The following is a 19589-nucleotide window of genomic DNA, read 5'->3' on the forward strand; positions in this document are numbered from 1 at the left end:
AGAAATGGGCTGAGAGAATATTCAAAGAAATAATAGATGACAACTTTCCAAATTTAACAAAGACATGACTATACACATCCAAGATGCTCAATGAAATCTATACAGGACAAACCCAAAGGGTACCATACTGTGACATGTTATAATCAAACTATCAAATACCAAAGAAAAAGAACAAATTCTGAAAGCTGCAAAAGAGAAGAACATGTTAGGTACAAGGAAGCCTCAGTGAGACTTCACTGCCAATTTCTCTTCAGAAGCTAAGGAGGCAAGAAGGCAATAGGATAGAATATTTCAAGTGCTGAAAATAAAAAATTGTTAAGCAATAATTCTATATCGGGTGCACCCTCTGTCAAAAATGAGGGGAAAAAGGAGGAAGTAAGAAATGAGGCAAAATAAAGTCTCAGTGGCTGAGATTATAGAGTTGAGAGTTTACCTTGGAGGTTATTCTCATGCATTATATACATATCTCTTTTTAGTTTATGGTGTTTGGGAGTGGCTAGAGGAAAGTACCTGAAACTACTGAATTGTGTTCCAGTAGCCTTGATTCGTGAAGAAGACTGTATAACTTTATAGCTTTTATAATGTGACTCTGTGATTGTGAAAACTTTGTGCCTGATGCTCCTTTTATCCAGTGTACGAACAAATGAGTAAAAAAAAACCCAATAAAAAATAAATAAATAATATGGAGAGATAAAGGGTAAACATTGGGTAGATTGAAATACTGTGACTCAGCGAGAGGGAGGGGTAAGGGATTTGGAATGAGTTCATTTTTTTTTTCTTTCTATTTCTTTTTCTGGAGTGATATGAATCTTCTAAAAATGATCATGGTGAAGAATACACATTTATGTGATGATATTGTGAGCCACTGATTGTATAGTATGGTTGTACTGTATGTGTGTGGATATTTCTCAATAAATTTTTTTTCTAAATGAGGGAGAGATTGAGACATTCCCAGATAGATAAAAGCTGAGGAAATTTTTCACTACTAGACTGTCCCTACAAAAAACGCTAAAGAGAGCTTTGCAAGTTGAAGGAAAGGACACTAAACAGTAGACTGAAGCAGCATGAAGAAATAAAGATCTCTGTTAAGGGTGATGACATGGGTAAATACAAATGCCAGTACTATTATATTCTGGCTTGTAACTCTACTTTTTATTCCCTAAAGAATCTAAAAGGCAAATGCATAAAATACAAGACTTATAATGTATAGACACGTAATTTGTGATGAGAACTATATAAAGATAGGGGATGGAGAGGTATAGCTTCTAGATGCTATTGAAATTAAGTTGGTATCAGAGTTTAAAATACCAATTAAGTTGGTATTTTAGTTTCCCAGCTGCTAAAACAAATACCACACAATGGGTTGGCTTCACAACAGAAATGCATTGACTCATGATTTCAGAGGCTAGAAGGCGTGCTTCTTGCCTGGGCTGGTATCTTCTCGCTGGCTGGCTGGCAATCTTTGGGGTCCCTTGGCTTTTCCATCACATGGCAACATATATGGCAGCATTTTCTCCTTTCTCTCCTGGTTCTGTTGACTTCCAAATTCTGGCTGCTCCCCATGGCTTCCCCTTGTTGTCAAATTTCCTTTGCTTACAAGGATTTCAGTCATATTGGATTAAGGCCCACACCCACTCAGAATGGGCACACTGTAACTAATAACATCTTCATAGGTCCTATTTACAAATGGGTGCACATCCCCAGGATCAGGGGTTGGGACCTGAATATGCCTTTTGTGGGGAGCCTGATTCAATCCCCAATACAAAGCAAACGTGTTTGTTATCCAATTTAGGATGTTAAATTAGGCTCCATGGTAGTTACAAAGAAAATATTGAGGGGTAGAAAATAGAGTACATGTTGCCAGGAACAGGGGTAATGGGGAGTTAATGTGTAATGGGTGTAGGACTTCTGATGGGGAATACGGGAAAGGTTCAGTGATGGGAAGTTGTGAGGTTACTGCAACACTGTGTGATTAATCTCACCGAATGATATATTCGTGAGCGGTGAGACTGGAAAGTTTATGTTGTATATATATTCCCACAATAGAAAGGAATGGAGGAAGGTCCACTAAAGAGACAATGACAAATAAATGCAATAAGTGATCCTGGATGGGAGGAGAAAAGGCTCAAAAGGACATTATTGGGACAAATGACAAAATTGGAGTAGCGACTATAAGTGTCACATCAATGTTAAATTTCTTGAACTTGATAATTGAACTTAAATGGTTAAATAAGTGAGTATCCTAGTTCTTAGGAAATGTATATGGCAGGATTAAGTGTCCAAGGAGCATGATGTTTACTACTTATACTCAAATGTTCAGAAAATGGATTGAAAGATAAAAGGATGGATGAACTGATAGATGGATGGGTGGACAAATAGACAGATGGACAGACAGATAAAATACAAATGTGGCAAAACATTAAAATTGTTAGATCTATGTCTTGGGGGTGGATGCAGTTAGTGCTATACTGAAGTTCTCTGTATGGACTTTGTATTATTTCTGTAACTGTCCTGTCAGTTTGAAAGTATTTCAAAATAAAAAGTTAAGAAAAGAAAGAGACTGTGTGCCGGAAGATGGCGGACCAAGATGGTGGCTTAGCAATGTGCGTGATTTAGTTCATCCTCCAGAACAGCCACTAAATAACCAGAAACAGTACAGAACACTCCTGGGCCACGTCAGTGACCAGAAACACAGCATATCCCAGTCTGGACCAGCTGGACTAGCTGCAAGCCCCCCCAGAACCAAATAGAAAAACCAATAACCAAATTTACCTGGAAGGGCAGGATGCCCCGAATAGCTAAAAGTATCCTGAGGAAAAAAAATGAAGTCGGAGGTCTCACACTACTTGACTTTAAGGCACTTATGAAGCTACAGTGGTCAAAACAGCATGGTACTGGCATAAAGACAGATATATTGACCAATGGAATCAAATAGAGTGTTCAGATATAGACCCTCTCATCTATGGACAATTGATCTTTGATAAGGCCCTCAAGCCAACCCACCTGGGACAGAACAGTCTCTTCAATAAATGGTGCCAAGAGAACTGGATATTCATATGCAAAAGAATGAAAGAGGACCCATATCTCACACCCTATACAAAAGTTAACTCAAAATGGATCAAAGACCTAAACATTAGATCTAAGACCATAAAACTCTTAGAAGAAAATTTTGGGAAATATCTTATAAATTTTATACTTGGAGGTGGTTTTATAGACCTTACACCCAAAGCAAAAGCATTGAAGAAAGAAAGAAAGAAATTTGAACTCCTCAAAATTAAACACTTTTGCGCATCAAAGAACTTCATCAAGAAAGTAAAAAGACAGCCTACACAATGGGAGACAATATTTGGAAACGACATCAAATAAAGTTCTAGTATCCAGAATTTATAAAGAGATTGTTCAACTCAACAACAAAAAGATAGCCAATCCAATTACAAAATAGGCAAAAGACTTGAACAGACACTTCTCAGAAGAGGAAATACAAATGGCCAAAAGGCACATGAAGAGATGCTCAACTTCCCTGGCCATTAGAGAAATGCAAATCAAAACCACAATGAAATATCATCTTACACCCACCAGAATGGCCATTATCAATAAAACAGAAAATGACAAGTGCTGAAGAGGATGTGGAGAAAGAGGCACACTTATCCACTGTTGGTGGGAATGTCAAATGATGCAACCGCTGTGGAAGGCAGTTTGGCGGTTCCTCAAGAAGCTGAATATAGAATTGCCGTATGACCCAGCAATACCATTGCTAGGTATCTACTCAAAGGACATGAGGGCAAGGACACAAATGGGCATTTGCATACCAATGTTTATAGCAGCATTATTTATAATTGCAAAGAGATGGAAACAGCCAAAATGTCCATCAACAGATAGGTGGCTAAACAAACTGTGGTATATACATACGATGGAATATTATGCAGCTGTAAGACAGAATAAAGTTATGAAGTATGTAACAACATGGATGGACCTTGAGGGCATTATGCTGAGTGAGATTAGCCAAAAACAAAAGGACAAATACTGTATGGTCTCACTGATATGAACTGACATTAGTGAATAAACTTGGAATATTTCCTTAGTAACAGAGACCATCAGGAGATAGAAATAGGGTAAGAGATTGGGTAATTGGAGTTGAAGGGATACAGATTGTGCAACAGGACTGAATATAAAAACTCAGAAATGGGACTTCCTGGAAGATGGCGGCTTAGTAAGACGCGCGGATCTTAGGTTCTTCTCCAGGACAGCTACTAGGGGAGTAGAAACGATACAGAGAGCGCCCAAAGCCACAACAGAGATAAAAAAAGACAGCGTACCCCATCCTGGAACGGCTGGCTGGCTGAGAGAAGCAGCTCGGGTGAGATCGCCGAGGCGCGCGGGCCTCACCAGGCGGGGCGGCAAGCGGCCGGAATTACTCCCTTCCCCCTTCCCGGGCCGGCTGGGAGAATTGGAGAGGCGGTCCCCTGAAACCAAGACGGCTGGCGCCCACACCACGCGCAGCCCCCCGGACCAACTGAGAGAATTGGATCAGAAATCCCCAGGCCGTGGAGAACGGTGACGGGTGGGGGAGGCCCCTTCCAAACCTGTGACTCCCGGGGAACGTGCACTCTCTCGGGCGGGCCGCTGCCGCTGGCACCCTCCCGCCACACTTGTCGCCCAGGGCCGACTAGGAAATTCGGACAGGCTCTTTCCCGGGCTGCGGCGACCAGCAACCCTCTCTGCGTTCGGACCCCAGGCCGGCTCAAGCCGCTTCGGCTAGCAAACCCCCCGGACGGCGAGAGTTTTCCAAAGTTTAAGGTCCCACAGCACCTTTTACTGGTGGGACCCGCAGACAAATGTGTGCCACGAGCGCCACCTACTGGGCAGGATAAGAAAAACAGAACCCAGAGATTTCACAGAAAAATCTTCCAAACTTTTGGATCCAATACCCAGGGAAATCTGTCTAAATGCGCAGACGCCAACAGAAGATAACGGACCACACTCAAATAATTGAAAATATGGCCCAGTCAAAGGAACAAACCAATAGTTCAAATGAGATACAGGAGCTGAGACAACTAATGCTAAATATACGAACAGAAATGGAAAACCTCTTCAAAAACGAAATCGATAAATTGAGAGAGGACATGAAGAAGACATGGGCTGAACAAAAAGAAGAAATAGAAAACCTGAAAAAACAAATCACAGAACTTATGGAAGTGAAGGACAAAGTAGAAAAGATAGAAAAAACAATGGATACCTACAATGATAGATTCAAAGAGACAGAAGATAGAATTAGTGATTTGGAGGATGGAACATCTGAATTCCAAAAAGAAACAGAAACTATCGGGAAAAGAATGGAAAAATTTGAACAGGGTATCAGGGAACTCAAGGACAATATGAACCGCACAAATATACGTGTTGTGGGTGTCCCAGAAGGAGAAGAGAAGGGAAAAGGAGGAGAAAAACTAATGGAAGAAATTTTCACTGAAAATTTCCCAACTCTTATGAAAGACCTAAAATTACAGATCCAAGAAGTGCAGCGCACCCCAAAGAGATTAGACCCAAATAGGCGTTCTCCAAGACACTTACTAGTTAGAATGTCAGAGGTCAAAGAGAAAGAGAGGATCTTGAAAGCAGCAAGAGAAAAACAATCCATCACATACAAGGGAAACCCAATAAGACTATGTGTAGATTTCTCAACAGAAACCATGGAGGCTAGAAGACAGTGGGATGATATATTTAAATTACTAAAAGAGAAAAACTGCCAACCAAGACTCCTATATCCAGCAAAACTGTCCTTAAAAAATGAGGGAGAAATTAAAACATTCTCAGACAAAAAGTCACTGAGAGAATTTGTGACCAAGAGACCAGCTCTGCAAGAAATACTAAAGGGAGCACTAGAGTCAGAACCGAAAAGACAGAAGAGAGAGGTATGGAGAAGAGTGTAGAAAGAAGGAAAGTCAGATATGATATATATATAATACAAAAGGCAAAATGGCAGAGGAAAATATTATCCAAACAGTAATAACACTAAATGTTAATGGACTGAATTCCCCAATCAAAAGACATAGATTGGGAGAATGGATTAAAAAACAGGATCCTTCTATATGCTGTCTACAGGAAACACATCTTAGACCCAAAGATAAACATAGGTTGAAAGTGAAAGGTTGGGAAAAGATATTTCATGCAAATAACAACCAGAAAAGAGCAGGAGTGGCTATACTAATATCCAACAAGTTAGACTTCAAATGTAAAACAGTTAAAAGAGACAAAGAAGGACACTATATACTAATAAAAGGAACAATTAAACAAGAAGACATAACAATCATAAATATTTATGCACCGAACCAGAATGCCCCAAAATACGTGAAGAATACACTGCAAACACTGAAAAGGGAAATAGACACAAATACCATAATAGTTGGAGACTTCAATTCCCCACTCTCATCAATGGACAGAACATCTAGACAGAGGATCAATAAAGAAATAGAGAATCTGAATATTACTATAAAGGAGCTAGACTTAACAGACATTTATAGGACATTACATCCCACAACAGCAGGATACACCTTTTTCTCAAGTGCTCATGGATCATTCTCAAAGATAGACCATATGCTGGGTCACAAAGCAAGTCTTAACAAATTTAAAAAGATTGAAATCATACACAACACTTTCTCGGATCATAAAGGAATGAAGTTGGAAATCAATAATAGGCGGAATGCCAGAAAATTCACAAATACCTGGAGGCTCAACAACACACTCTTAAACAACGAGTGGGTCAAAGAAGAAATTTCAAGAGAAATTAGTAAATACCTCGAGGCAAATGAAAATGAAAACACAACATATCAAAACTTATGGGATGCAGCAAAGGTAGTGCTAAGAGGGAAAATTATTGCCCTAAATGCCTATATCAGAAAAGAAGAAAAGGCAAAAATGCAGGACTTAACTGTTCAATTGGAAGAACTGGAGAAAGAACAGCAAACTAATCCCAAAGCAAGCAAAAGGAAAGAAATAACAAAGATCAGAGCAGAAATAAATGAAATTGAAAATATGAAAACAGTAGAGAAAATCAATAAGACCAGAAGTTGGTTCTATGAGAAAATCAATAAGATTGATGGGCCCCTATCAAGATTGACAAAAAGAAGAAGAGAGAGGATGCAAATAAATAAGATCAGAAATGGAAGAGGAGACATAACTACTGACCTCACAGAAATAAAGGAGGTAATAACAGGATACTATGAACAACTTTACGCTAATAAATACAACAATTTAGATGAAATGGACGGGTTCCTGGAAAGACATGAACAACCAACTTTGACTCAAGAAGACATAGATGACCTCAACAAACCAATCACAAGTAAAGAAATTGAATTAGTCATTCAAAAGCTTCCTAAAAAGAAAAGTCCAGGACCAGATGGCTTCACATGTGAATTCTACCAAACGTTCCAGAAAGAATTAGTACCAATTCTCCTCAAACTCTTCAAAAAAATCGAAGTGGAGGGAAAACTACCTAATTCATTCTATGAAGCCAACATCACCCTCATACCAAAACCAGGCAAAGATATTACAAAAAAAGAAAACTACAGACCAATCTCTCTAATGAATACAGATGCAAAAATCCTCAATAAAATTCTAGCAAATCGTATCCAGCAACACATTAAAAGAATTATACATCATGACCAAGTAGGATTCATCCCAGGTATGCAAGGATGGTTCAACATAAGAAAATCAATTAATGTAATACACCATATCAACAAATCAAAGCAGAAAAATCACATGATCATCTCAATTGATGCAGAGAAGACATTCGACAAGATTCAACATCCTTTCCTGTTGAAAACACTTCAAAATAGGAATACAAGGGAACTTCCTTAAAATGATAGAGGGAATATATGAAAAAGCCACAGCTAATATCATTCTCAATGGGGAAAAATTGAAAACTTTCCCCCTAAGATCAGGAACAAGACAAGGATGTCCATTATCACCACTATTATTCAACATTGTGTTGGAGGTTCTAGCCAGAGCAATTAGACAAGAAAAAGAAATACAAGGCATCAAAATCGGAAAGGAAGAAGTAAAACTATCACTGTTTGCAGACGATATGATACTATATGTCGAAAACCCGGAAAAATCCACAACAAAACTACTAGAGCTAATAAATGAGTACAGCAAAGTAGCAGGTTACAAGATCAACATTCAAAAATCTGTAGTGTTTCTATACACTAGTAATGAACAAGCTGAGGGGGAAATCAAGAAACGAATCCCATTTACAATTGCAACTAAAAGAATAAAATACCTAGGAATAAATTTAACTAAAGAGACAAAAAATCCATATAAAGAAAACTACAAAAAACTGTTAAAAGAAATCACAGAAGACCTAAATAGATGGAAGGGCATACCGTGTTCATGGATTGGAAGACTAAATATAGTTAAGATGTCAATCCTACCTAAATTGATCTACAGATTCAATGCAATACCAATCAAAATCCCAACAACTTATTTTTCAGAAATAGAAAAACCAATAAGCAAATTTATCTGGAAGGGCAGGGTGCCCCGAATTGCTAAAAACATCTTGAGGAAAAAAAACGAAGCTGGAGGTCTTGCGCTGCCTGACTTTAAGGCATATTATGAAGCCACAGTGGTCAAAACAGCATGGTATTGGCATAAAGATAGATATATTGACCAATGGAATCGAATAGAGTGCTCAGATATAGACCCTCTCATCTATGGACATTTGATCTTTGATAAGGCAGTCAAGCCAACTCACCTGGGACAGAGCAGTCTCTTCAATAAATGGTGCCTAGAGAACTTGATATCCATATGCAAAAGAATGAAAGAAGACCCATCTCTCACACCCTATACAAAAGTTAACTCAAAATGGATCAAAGATCTAAACATTAGGTCTAAGACCATAAAACAGAGGAAAATGTTGGGAGATATCTTATGGATCTTACAACTGGAGGCGGTTTTATGGACCTTAAACCTAAAGCAAGAGCACTGAAGAAGGAAATAAATAAATGGGAGCTCCTCAAAATTAAACACTTTTGTGCATCAAAGAACTTCATCAAGAAAGTAGAAAGACAGCCTTCACAATGGGAGACAATAATTGGAAATGATATATCAGATAAAGGTCTAGTATCCAGAATTTATAAAGAGATTGTTCATCTCAACAACAAAAAGACAGCCAACCCAATTACAAAATGGGAAAAAGACTTGAACAGACACCTCTCAGAAGAGGAAATACAAATGGCCAAAAGGCACATGAAGAGATGCTCAATGTCCCCGGCCATTAGAGAAATGCAAATCAAAACCACAATGAGATATCATCTCACACCCACCAGAATGGCCATTATCAACAAAACAGAAAATGACAAGTGCTGGAGAGGATGCGGAGAAAGAGGCACACTTATCCACTGTTGGTGGGAATGTCAAATGGTGTAACCACTGTGGAAGGCAGTTTGGCGGTTCCTCAAAAAGCTGAATATAGAATTGCCATACGACCCAGCAATACCATTGCTGGGAATCTACTCAAAGGACTTAAGGGCAAAGACACAAACGGACATTTGCACACCAATGTTTATAGCAGCGTTATTTACAATTGCAAAGAGATGGAAACAACCGAAATCTCCATCAACAGAAGAGTGGCTAAACAAACTGTGGTATATACATACGATGGAATACTATGCAGCTTTAAGACAGGATAAACTTATGAAGCATGTAATAACATGGATGGACCTAGAGAACATTATGCTGAGTGAGTCTAGCCAAAAACTAAAGGACAAATACTGTATGGTCCCACTGATGTGAACAGACATTCGAGAATAAATTTGGAATATGTCCTTGATAACAGAGTCCAGCAGGAGGTAGAAACAGGGTAAGATAATGGCCAATTGGAGTTGAAGGGATACAGACGGTGTAACAGGACTAGATACAAAAACTCAAAAATGGACAGCATAATAATACCTAATTGTAAAGTAATCATGTTAAAACACTGAATGAAGCTGCATCTGAGCTATAGGTTTTTGTTGAGTTTTGTTTTGATTTTACTATTATTACTTTTATTTTTTTCTCTATATTAACATTCTATATCTTTTTCGGTTATGTTGCTAGTTCTTCTAAACCAATGCATATGTACTAAGAAATGATGATCATGCATCTATGTGATGATGTTAAGAATTAATGATTGCATATGTAGAATGGTATGATCTCTAAATGTTGGGTTAATTTCTTTTTTTCCGTTAATTAAAAAAAAAAAAAAGAGAAGGGATAATTGGAGCTGAAGGGATACAGACTGTACAACGGGACTGGATATAAAAACTCAGAAATGGACAGCACAATACTACCCAATTGTAATGCAATTATGTTAAAACACTGAATGAAGCTGCATGTGAGGTATAGGTTTTTTGTTTTTGTTTTTGTTTTTTTTTTCTTTCTATTATTGTTTTAATTCTTATTCTGTTGTCTTTTTATTTCTTTTTCTAAATCGATGCAAATGTACTAAGAAATGATGAATATGCAACTATGTGATGTTATTAAGAATTACTGATTGTACATGTAGACTGGAATGATTTCTAATTGTTTTGTTAATTCTTTTTTTAATTAATAAAAAAATCTATATCATTATAAAAAAAAACTCAGAAATGGACAGCACAATACTATCTAACTATAATACAATTATGTTAAAACATTGAATGAAACTGAATGTGAGAATGATAGAGGGAGGAGGGCTGGGGGAAAAATGAAATCAGAAAGAAAGATAGAAGATAAAGATTGAGATGGTGTAATCTAGGAATGCCTGGAGTGTATAATGGTAGTGACTAAATGTACAAATTTTAAAAATGTTTTTGCATGAGGAAGAACAAAAGAATGTCATTACTGCAGGGTGCTGAAAATAGATGGTAATTAATATTTAAAAATTTCAACTTGTGTGTGAGACTAAAGCTAAAAATGTTATTTGGTACAAAATTAAAAAAAAAAAAGTCCATTAAGTCCCAAGAGGCTTCTTGAAGCTCTTTTCCTATGCTACTCATTTCTCTCCTCTAGTTTTGTGCCTTCTCTGCCCTGCCCCTGCACCCCACCTTTCCCACTCTTCTCTAGAAGAACAGCAGATGCTTTTCTGTGTGTGCCTTTTAAAAATCAACTATTTTTAAGTGCAGTAAAATATACATAGCAAAATTAATTATAACTATTTTAAGTGAACATTAAGTCCATAGGCTGTACTGTGTAACTTTCACACTATCTATTTTCAGACTATCTTCATCATTCCAAATTGAAACTCATGCTCATTTAGCCATAACTACCTGTTCCTTCTTTATCCTCACCCATGGTGACCACTATTCTGCTGTCTATGAATTTGCTTATTCTAAGTACTTCATATAAGAGAAATCATACAATGTGTGCCAGTTTGAAACTGTTGTATACCCCCAGAAAAGCCATGTTCTTTAGTCCTCATTCAATATTGTTGGGTGGGATCTTTTTTATTGTTTCCATGGAGATGCAACCTACCCAATTGTGGGTGGTAACTTTTGATTAGATGGTTTCCATGAAGATGTGTCTCCACCCATTCAAGGTGAAGTTGCTTACTGGAGCCCTTTAAGAGGGAACTATTTTGGAAAAAGCTTGAAAGGCAACAGAGCCCACACAACCAGAGACCTTTAGAGATGCAGAAGGAAAATATCCCTGGGGAAGCCTTATGAAGTGAGAAGAGAAAGCTAGCAGATGTCGTCATGTGCCCTCCTAGCTGAGAGAGAAACCCCAAATACATCAGTCCTTTCTTTGGAGTTTCTCTGGATGCCTTAGTTTAGACATTTCTATGGCCTTAGAACTGTAAACTTGTAACTTAAATTCTCCATTTAAAAGCCATTCATTTCTGGTATATTGTATTCCAGTAGCTTTAACAAATTAAAACCCAATGTTTCTTCTTTTGTGTCCAGTTTATTTCACTCAACCTGTCTTCAAGATTAATCCATATTGTAGCATAGGCCATCACTTCACTTCTTTTTTAAGGTTGAATAATATTCCATCGTCCATTCATCTTTGGGTGGATGTTTGGGTTGCTTCCACCTGTTGGCTATTTGTGAATAATGCTGTGATGAACACTGGTGTGCAAATATCTGAGTTCCTGCTTTCAATTCTTTTGGATATAAACCTAAGAGTGGAATTGATGGGTCATATGGTAAAACTTTAACTTTCTAAGGAAACAAAAAACAAAGCAAAAGTATAATAATACAAACCAAAAGTACAATGCCAAATGTACAAAATGAAAGTACGGTTATACAAGATTTTATATTTACCTAAGTAGTTACTTTCACCAGTGTTCTTTATTTCTTCTTAGGGCTCTGAGTTGCTGTCTATTGTCTTTTTATTTCTGCCCAAAGGACTCCCTTTAGTATTTCTTGCAGGACAGATCTTCTCCTAATGAACTCTTTCAGCTTTTATCTGTAAATGTCTTAATTTCTCCTTTTTTTTTCTTTTTTATTAGAGAAATAGGTTTACAGAAAAATCATACGAAAGTGCACGGTTCCCATACACCCACTGTTACAATTTGCTAAAGCTGCCAGAATGCAATGTAACCAGACATGGATTGGCTTTTTCAAAGGGGATTTATTAAGTTACAAATTTACAGTTCTAAGGCCATGAAAATGTCCAAATTAAGGCATTGACAAAAGGATACCATCACTTAAGAAAGGCTGTCACATCTGGGGTTTCTCTGTCAGCTGGAAAAACACAGAGCTGGCATCTCCTGGTCCTTTGCTCCTGGTTTGCCTTGCTTTCAGCTTCTGATTCCAATGGCTTTCTGTGTCAGTGCTCCAAATGTCTGTGTCTAGGTGTCTGCTCTCTGTGTCATGTCTTTTAAGGACTCCAGTAAACTAATTAAGCCCACCTTGAATAGGCAGGGTCACATATCCATGGAAATCATCTAATCAAAAGGCCCCACCCAAACAATAGGTTTGCTCCATTCAACTGGCTTCAATCTGCATCGAGGACGGGCAGTGGCATGTCCCTAGGACACGGTGACCCACGCCTTATGGAGAGCAGTGACTAAGATAGGTCACAGGGTGGCAGGAGGCAATGCCATTCCTGATCGGAGTCTCATGAGGGATATCCTTAGGGCGAATGGCCTGGGATCCCCAAAGACAAGGAACCCTCCCTTCCAACCCTCTTCTTAACTGTGCATTTGTCCCCCTTTCAAAAGTTGCCCTGCGTTTGTACTAGCCTGAAGATATCGTGTGACAAGAGTGAGAAGGAGCCAAAACTGAAGGGCTTGCCTTGGTTCCCCTTCTCCTACCCCCTACTTCTTAACACTTCCCACCAAGAGCTCCTGACTAGGGATCAGAGACTCCCATGGAACCAATGCCAGATGGTTCCTGTCTACTGGGAAAGCCCCTGATCCCTCTCCAAAGGTTAGGGGCCCACCTGGTACAGGTACATATTGGACGGGTGCATCCTGGGACTTACCAGGCCTGTGTTGTTAGGCAAGTCCAGCAAAGCCTTTGGGTGCACCTGTGTATGGTTGAATGCGACCCTGGGTAGGGCCCAGGATCTATCTTTTAATTTTTTTAATTTTAATTTTACTCCCCTTTTCTGGTGTTCCCGCATCCCCTTATCCCTAAGAAGCCACTACTCTGCTTTCTATCTCTGCAAATTTGCTATTTCTAGTCTTATAAGTATCATACAGTTTTTGTCCTTATGTGTCTTGCTTACTTCACTGAACATAATTGTCATGGTCAGGTTCATGTGTCAACTTGTCCAGTGGTGGTACCTGTTTGTCTAGTTGGGCAAGTGCTGGCCTGTCTGTTGTGATGAGGACATTTCATAGAATTAAATCATGTCACTTTAGCTACATCCACAGCTGATTCCATTTGTAAGCAGCCAAAGGGAGTGTCTTCTGCAGTGAGTGATGCTTAATCTAATCACTGGAAGCCTTTTAAGGAGGATTCAGAAGAGACAGGCTCTCTTCCTGCTTCAGCTGGCGAGCCTGTCCTGTGTAGTTCGTCTAGACCCTCCATCAGAATTGTCGGATTCACAGCCTGCCCTGTGGATTTTGGATTCTGCATTCCCACGGTTACATGAGACACTTTTATAAATTTTATGTTTGCGAGTGTTTCCTGTTGATTCTCTTTTTCTAGAGAACCCTAACTAATGCAACTTGGTACCAGGAGTGGTTCTTAAGAAACAGAATCTTAAAAATGGGCTTTTATGAATGGTTTTCTGCTCTGACTGGACTCAAAGACACTAAGGACTCTGATTCCCATAATCAGAATGACACTTCTAATCCATGGAGTGAGTTGGCAAAAGAGATAACCAAAATATCACCATTCGATTCTCCTAATGCTTTGCTTGTACGGAGCCAGGCTCTGGGGGATAATGTTTTTTACACCTTTACAGAGTTTTGTGGAAATAAGAGGTATAGAGATGTTGGCTGGTTGCTGTTAGATACACTGGATACATTAAGGAGTGAAAGGGATGAGCTTAAGGCTTCAAATGAGAAGCTTAAGCACTGTCTGACAGATGAGGACATTTCTATGAGTATCCTGAAGGAAAATCTTATTTCCTGTAGCTGTAGACTTGACATCTCTGAAAATCAGACTCAGAATCTTATTGTTAGAGTAGCAACTTTACAATGTAAACTCAAATCTCAATGTTGCATGGTGTCTAAATGTCTTGAAGAGGGTCTTTGTCTCACCAGCTCCTCTAGCCATTGTCGCTGGCCCCCCGAGACCTCCAAACCTTGTATTCATCCATGCGCATCTGGAGCTTTTCCACAGCCCTGTCCAACACGATGTAGTGATCCTTCATTGCCTCTATTTGGTTGCCCCAAATTCTCTCAAGTTCCTCCTCCTAAAAGGGGGAGACATGGACACCCCAGACCTCTGTTTCTGAAGTCACCGTGGCCGGGAAGGGGCTGGAAGGAATTGCTGAGATTGAGAAGGTGCCAGACTAGCACGGCATCAACCCATCCCATCCCGTGCTACAAGGAATCAAGCAGCCACCCATCGGCTGGGACCTGTACCAGCCAGATACGCCCTGCACGTGGCTGCCCACACACTTCCCCAGGTCTCCTTTTCAGTTACAGGATGAGCGCCATGTCTGGAAGGGCAGAAGCACCATCTGGTTCTGGGTTCCAGGAATCTGCCACCAGCCCATCTCAAGCCATCATCTTCCCAAAAGCTGTACTCTGCCTGGGATACTGACCTGTAGCCTGGATTTCTGGAGGTCACCAATCTTTTCCTGCAACATGTCCACCACTGTCTCGAGGTTGGAAGACGGTCCCATATTAGCTGAAAGCAAAGGAAGGAGTGGCCATTGGGGGCAGGAATGGAGGAAGAAGATTTGGCACGAGGCAGAATCCCCTATTGGCTAGAGATCCAGCTGCTTCTAAGGCAGCACTGTCCAACAGAAATACACTGTGACCCACAAATTGGGGCCATGGATATAATTTGAAATCTTCTAGTAGCCACACTAAAATATCTAAAATGAAGCAGGTGAAATTAATTTTAATATAATATTTGATATAACCCAAAAGATCCAAAATATCACCATTTTAATATGCAATCAAAAATCCTTCTGAGAAGCTGCATGTGAGAATGACAGAGGGAGGAGGGATGGGGACATAAATGAAATCAGAAAGAAAGATAGATGTTAAAGATTGAGATGGTATAATCTAGGAATGCCTAGGGTGTATAATAATAGTGAAATGTACAATGTACAAATTTTAAAAATGTTTTGGCATGGGGAAGAACAAAGTAATGTCATTACTGCAGGGTGCTGAAAATAGATGATAGTTAATACTTTAAAATGTCACCTTATGTGTGAGACTAAAGCAAAAAATGTTTATTTGTTACAAAATTTAGATTTTGACTAGAGCATTTCCTAATATAACTCATGTAGATAGTTTGATTGAATGTCATAAGTACTTGGAATCTCAGGTAACACATGAGATTTTGTTGGTTTGTCCAGAGTGATCCCCCGATGAATCCCAGAATGATTTGATCAGTGACTGGAAAAGTATTTGCAAGCCCCCTTCGGGGAATGGTGAGAGTGGGGAGAAATTCAACTTCCCCAAGTTGAATTCTTGATATTCTCACAAGCAGTGTGGACAACCAAAGCTATAGGCTGAGCCCCCAGTCTTGGGGTTTGTTCACATGAAATTTAACCCCACAAAGGATAGGTCAAATCTACTTAAAATTTAGGCCTAAGAGTCATCCCCAAGAGAGCCTCTTTTGTTGCTCAGATGTGGCCTCTCTCTCCAGCCAACATGATGAGCAGTCTCACCACCCTCCCCCTCTCTGCGTGGGACATGACTCCCAGGGCTGTGGACCTTCCTGGCAACGTGGGACAAAGATCCTGGAATGAGCTGAGACTCAGAATCAAAGGACTGAGAAAAACCCTAGAATGAGCTGAGAATTAACATCAAGGGATTGAGAGAACCTTCTCGACCAAAAGGGGGAAGAGTAACATGAGACAAAGTGTCAATGGCTGAGAGATTCCAAACAGAGTCGAGAGGTTATCTTGGAGGTTATTCTTATACATTAAGTAGATATCACCTTGTTGTTCAAGATGTAGTGGAGAGGCTGGAGGGAATTGCCTGAAAATGTAGTGCTGTGTTCCAGTAGCCATGTTTCTTGATGATGATTGAACAATGATATAACTTTCACAGTGAGACTGTGAATGTGAAAACCTTATGTCCGATGCTCCTTTTAGCTACTATATCAACAGAAGAGTAGAACATATGGAATAAAAATAAATAATAGGGGGAACAAATGTTAAAATAAATTCAGTTTGCAATAGTGGTAAATGAAAGCGAGGAGTAAGGGGTATGGTACGTATAGTTTTTTTTTTCTCTATTATCATTTTATTTCTTTTTCTGTTGTCTTTTTATTTCTTTTTCTAAATTGATGCAAATGTACTAAGAAATGATGAATATGCAACTATGTGATGATATTAAAAATTACTGATTGTATATGTAGAATGGAATGATATTTAAATGTTTTGTTTGTTAATTTTTTTTAATTAATAAAAAAAAGTTAAAAAATATCCTTCTGAGATATTTTGCATTCTTTCACTTGTACCAAGTTCAAAATCCAAGGTGTATCTCACACAGTGCATCTAAACTCGAACTGGTCGTATTCAAGTGCTCAATGGCCACGTGGGATTAGTGGGCCCCATATTAGATAGCTGGGCCTAATTTACTCTCTCCCAGAAGTGACCCTGAGCAAAACTATGACATATCTTATTTATCAGACTCTATGAAGCATATTATCCCACCACAAAAATAAAAGAGAGTGAGTCACCTAAAAAAGGAGGGCATGAAAATAAAAAGTTCCCTGTAGCCAGTTCCAGATGAATAGCCTAAGAGCCGAAGCCAGAAAACAATGTACATGACACCACTGGGTGTGCACGAGGGAATGTCACCCAAGGTGAGCTTTAGAATTTACTTTTGTTTTCTTTACAAAAATGACAGCTGTTCATTAGAAGAGTTTGGGCTTTTCTTGCTTTACATTTTAGATGGATCACTATTATAATCTTAGCTATGCACCAGTACTCACTGATAACAGTGAAGTTCTTTTTAGCTATGTGAAGTTATGCTTTTTTTTTTCAAGATTTGTAGGCAAGCACTGTTTCGCAGGGGTAGTGGCACACCTGGATTTAACTTAGGTTCATTCAACTACTGTTCATGGCAGAGTGAAAAAACCTGTGAAGAGTGAAGGACGGGGGTTTTCAAAGTGGGACCCCTGAGCCAGCATTGCTAGCATCACCTGGGAACAGGTGAGAAAAGCAAATTCCCAAGCCCAGATTGGCTGAAGAGATGCTCCGGGGGGGGTCCAGCAGGCCAGGATGGAGGGAGCCCTTCAATGGAGCGGAGACTGGCTGAGGCTGGGAACCAGGAGGGTGGGCCGCATGCTCTCCATCCCACCCAATGAGCATGCATGACCCACCACGAGCAGGAAGTGGTCCTGCTGCCCCCCAGGACACAACTGTGGTCTTTAAGGATGCTTATTTTGGCCCAGAAGTGGCTCCAAATCCCTAACCAAAAGCCTCATCTGGGGTCTGTTCAGTGGTGTTGGATGCTTGGCTGTGCTGCAGTAATTAAATGCCTGCAAGGTACTGGGTTTTATGGGTGATTACAATGGAGTTTTCAAGATAATATTGGCAATTTTTCCCCATTATGGGCCAACTTGAAACCGAAGCAGCACCTCCACCTCAAGTTGGATCTTGCTACACATTCTTGGTAAAAGAGTAGCTTAGTAAGAGACTAACGGTTCACCCAAAGGAATGAGTGGCTGATAGCTGAATGTAGACTCTGTTGGGGAAGTTAAACAAGGGAGAGGAGGTGTTTCTCCAAGGCCTTGGGGAGAGCCTGGGCCCCTGGAGCCCTTCCCAGGGCCCAGCTGGTCCTACCTAGATAAGTCAAGCGCTGATGCAGCTTGGAAGACAACTGGGCAAACTCCTCTCTCAGGGACTCCCGAAGAGCTGGCATCAGGCCCACATAGCTCATGGAGTACCTCACCGCCTTCCTCTTGTCTTGGGGTGTCGTGGCCTGTTTGGCAGCCAGCATGGCGACCGACATGGACTCATAGGAAGAGACGGTGCCCCGGGAGTGTGGAGGAGAGAAGAACTCATAGTCTTCTGATTCTGAGTATTCGCTGAAGGCTACGGAGGTGGCCCCACGGGAGACGCCGGCGCCCAGTTCATCTGCATATACCCCGAAGGGCCCGGATGCGGCTGTGGTCATCGCTTTGGTGGCCATTTTGGTGGCAGGGACGTCTTTGACCACCTTGGCAGCAGCCATGGCTGCCTGGGCTGCAGAGGTCGCAGCCGCGGCATAGGCAGCAGCAGCGGCAGCTGCAATGCCAGCAGTGGTTTTCATCTGCTGGACAGCAGACTGGGGCTTCTTAAGGGGAGCTTCCTTGGGGGCCTTGTCCTTGGGGGCCCCCTTCACCTTAAGGGCATGCTGCTCTTCCTGACCCCTCCTTGCCCCCATAGGCTGCTGAGGTGATGGTGACAGAAGTGGAGGAGGCTGGGCTGAGTCAGGCTCTGCAGCAGGTGGCAGGGTCCTGGAGGGTGGGGACTGGGGCTGGGAAGGTGGCAGGGGGCTGGATGGGCCTGGGCCAGGCTGGAAGAAGCCTGAGTCCCGAAAAGGCCAAGTGCCCGGTCTGGGCCAGCCTCTGGGAACAGGCCAGCCTCCTGGGGGTACGGGCCAAGGTCTCGGAGCAGGCCCGGGTCCAGGCGCAGGCCAACGTGCTGGTGCTAACCCAGCTGTCACACTGGGCCCCAGCACAGGCCTGAGTCCTGGCACAGGCACCAGGGTAGGTACAGGCTCTGGTGGTCCTTGTCCCGGTGGCCCTGGCACAGCCCCAGGCTCAGGCTCTGGCACCTGAGGCTGGCCTGGCTCTTGGGCCCTGGGGAGCCTATCTGCTTGGGAAGCCTCCTTGTCTGGTAGGATCCCAGAGGACTCATAATGCCAGACGGTATGTAGGAGCTTAGAGGCCTGCAAGGGCTCCATCACCTGAACGGGTCCCACAGCCTCGAGGTACTCAGTGGTCTGGGGAAGAGGTGCCTCTGGGAGCAGCTCCGAGGTCTGCCACAGGTCGGCCTATGGAAGAGAG

At 41.0% G+C, this 19589-nt stretch overlaps 1 protein-coding gene across 5 annotated transcripts in view; it reads right to left on the reverse strand.

The window, feature by feature from the left end:
- The window catches only part of C23H16orf96 (chromosome 23 C16orf96 homolog), a 97966-nt gene that overhangs the window by 41410 nt on the left and 36967 nt on the right, over positions 1-19589 (reverse strand). For all 5 annotated transcript variants that reach the window (XM_077141930.1, XM_077141933.1, XM_077141929.1 and 2 more), the window contains 3 exons: positions 18382-19576; positions 15175-15260; positions 14710-14820 (listed from right to left, as the gene is read on the reverse strand). In XM_077141930.1, the coding sequence (XP_076998045.1) occupies positions 14710-14820; positions 15175-15260; positions 18382-19576 (1392 nt within the window). The remainder of the gene's footprint in view (positions 1-14709; positions 14821-15174; positions 15261-18381; positions 19577-19589) is intronic.

This window comes from Tamandua tetradactyla, chromosome 23, assembly GCF_023851605.1.
Source record: "Tamandua tetradactyla isolate mTamTet1 chromosome 23, mTamTet1.pri, whole genome shotgun sequence".
Lineage (NCBI taxonomy): Eukaryota > Metazoa > Chordata > Mammalia > Pilosa > Myrmecophagidae > Tamandua > Tamandua tetradactyla.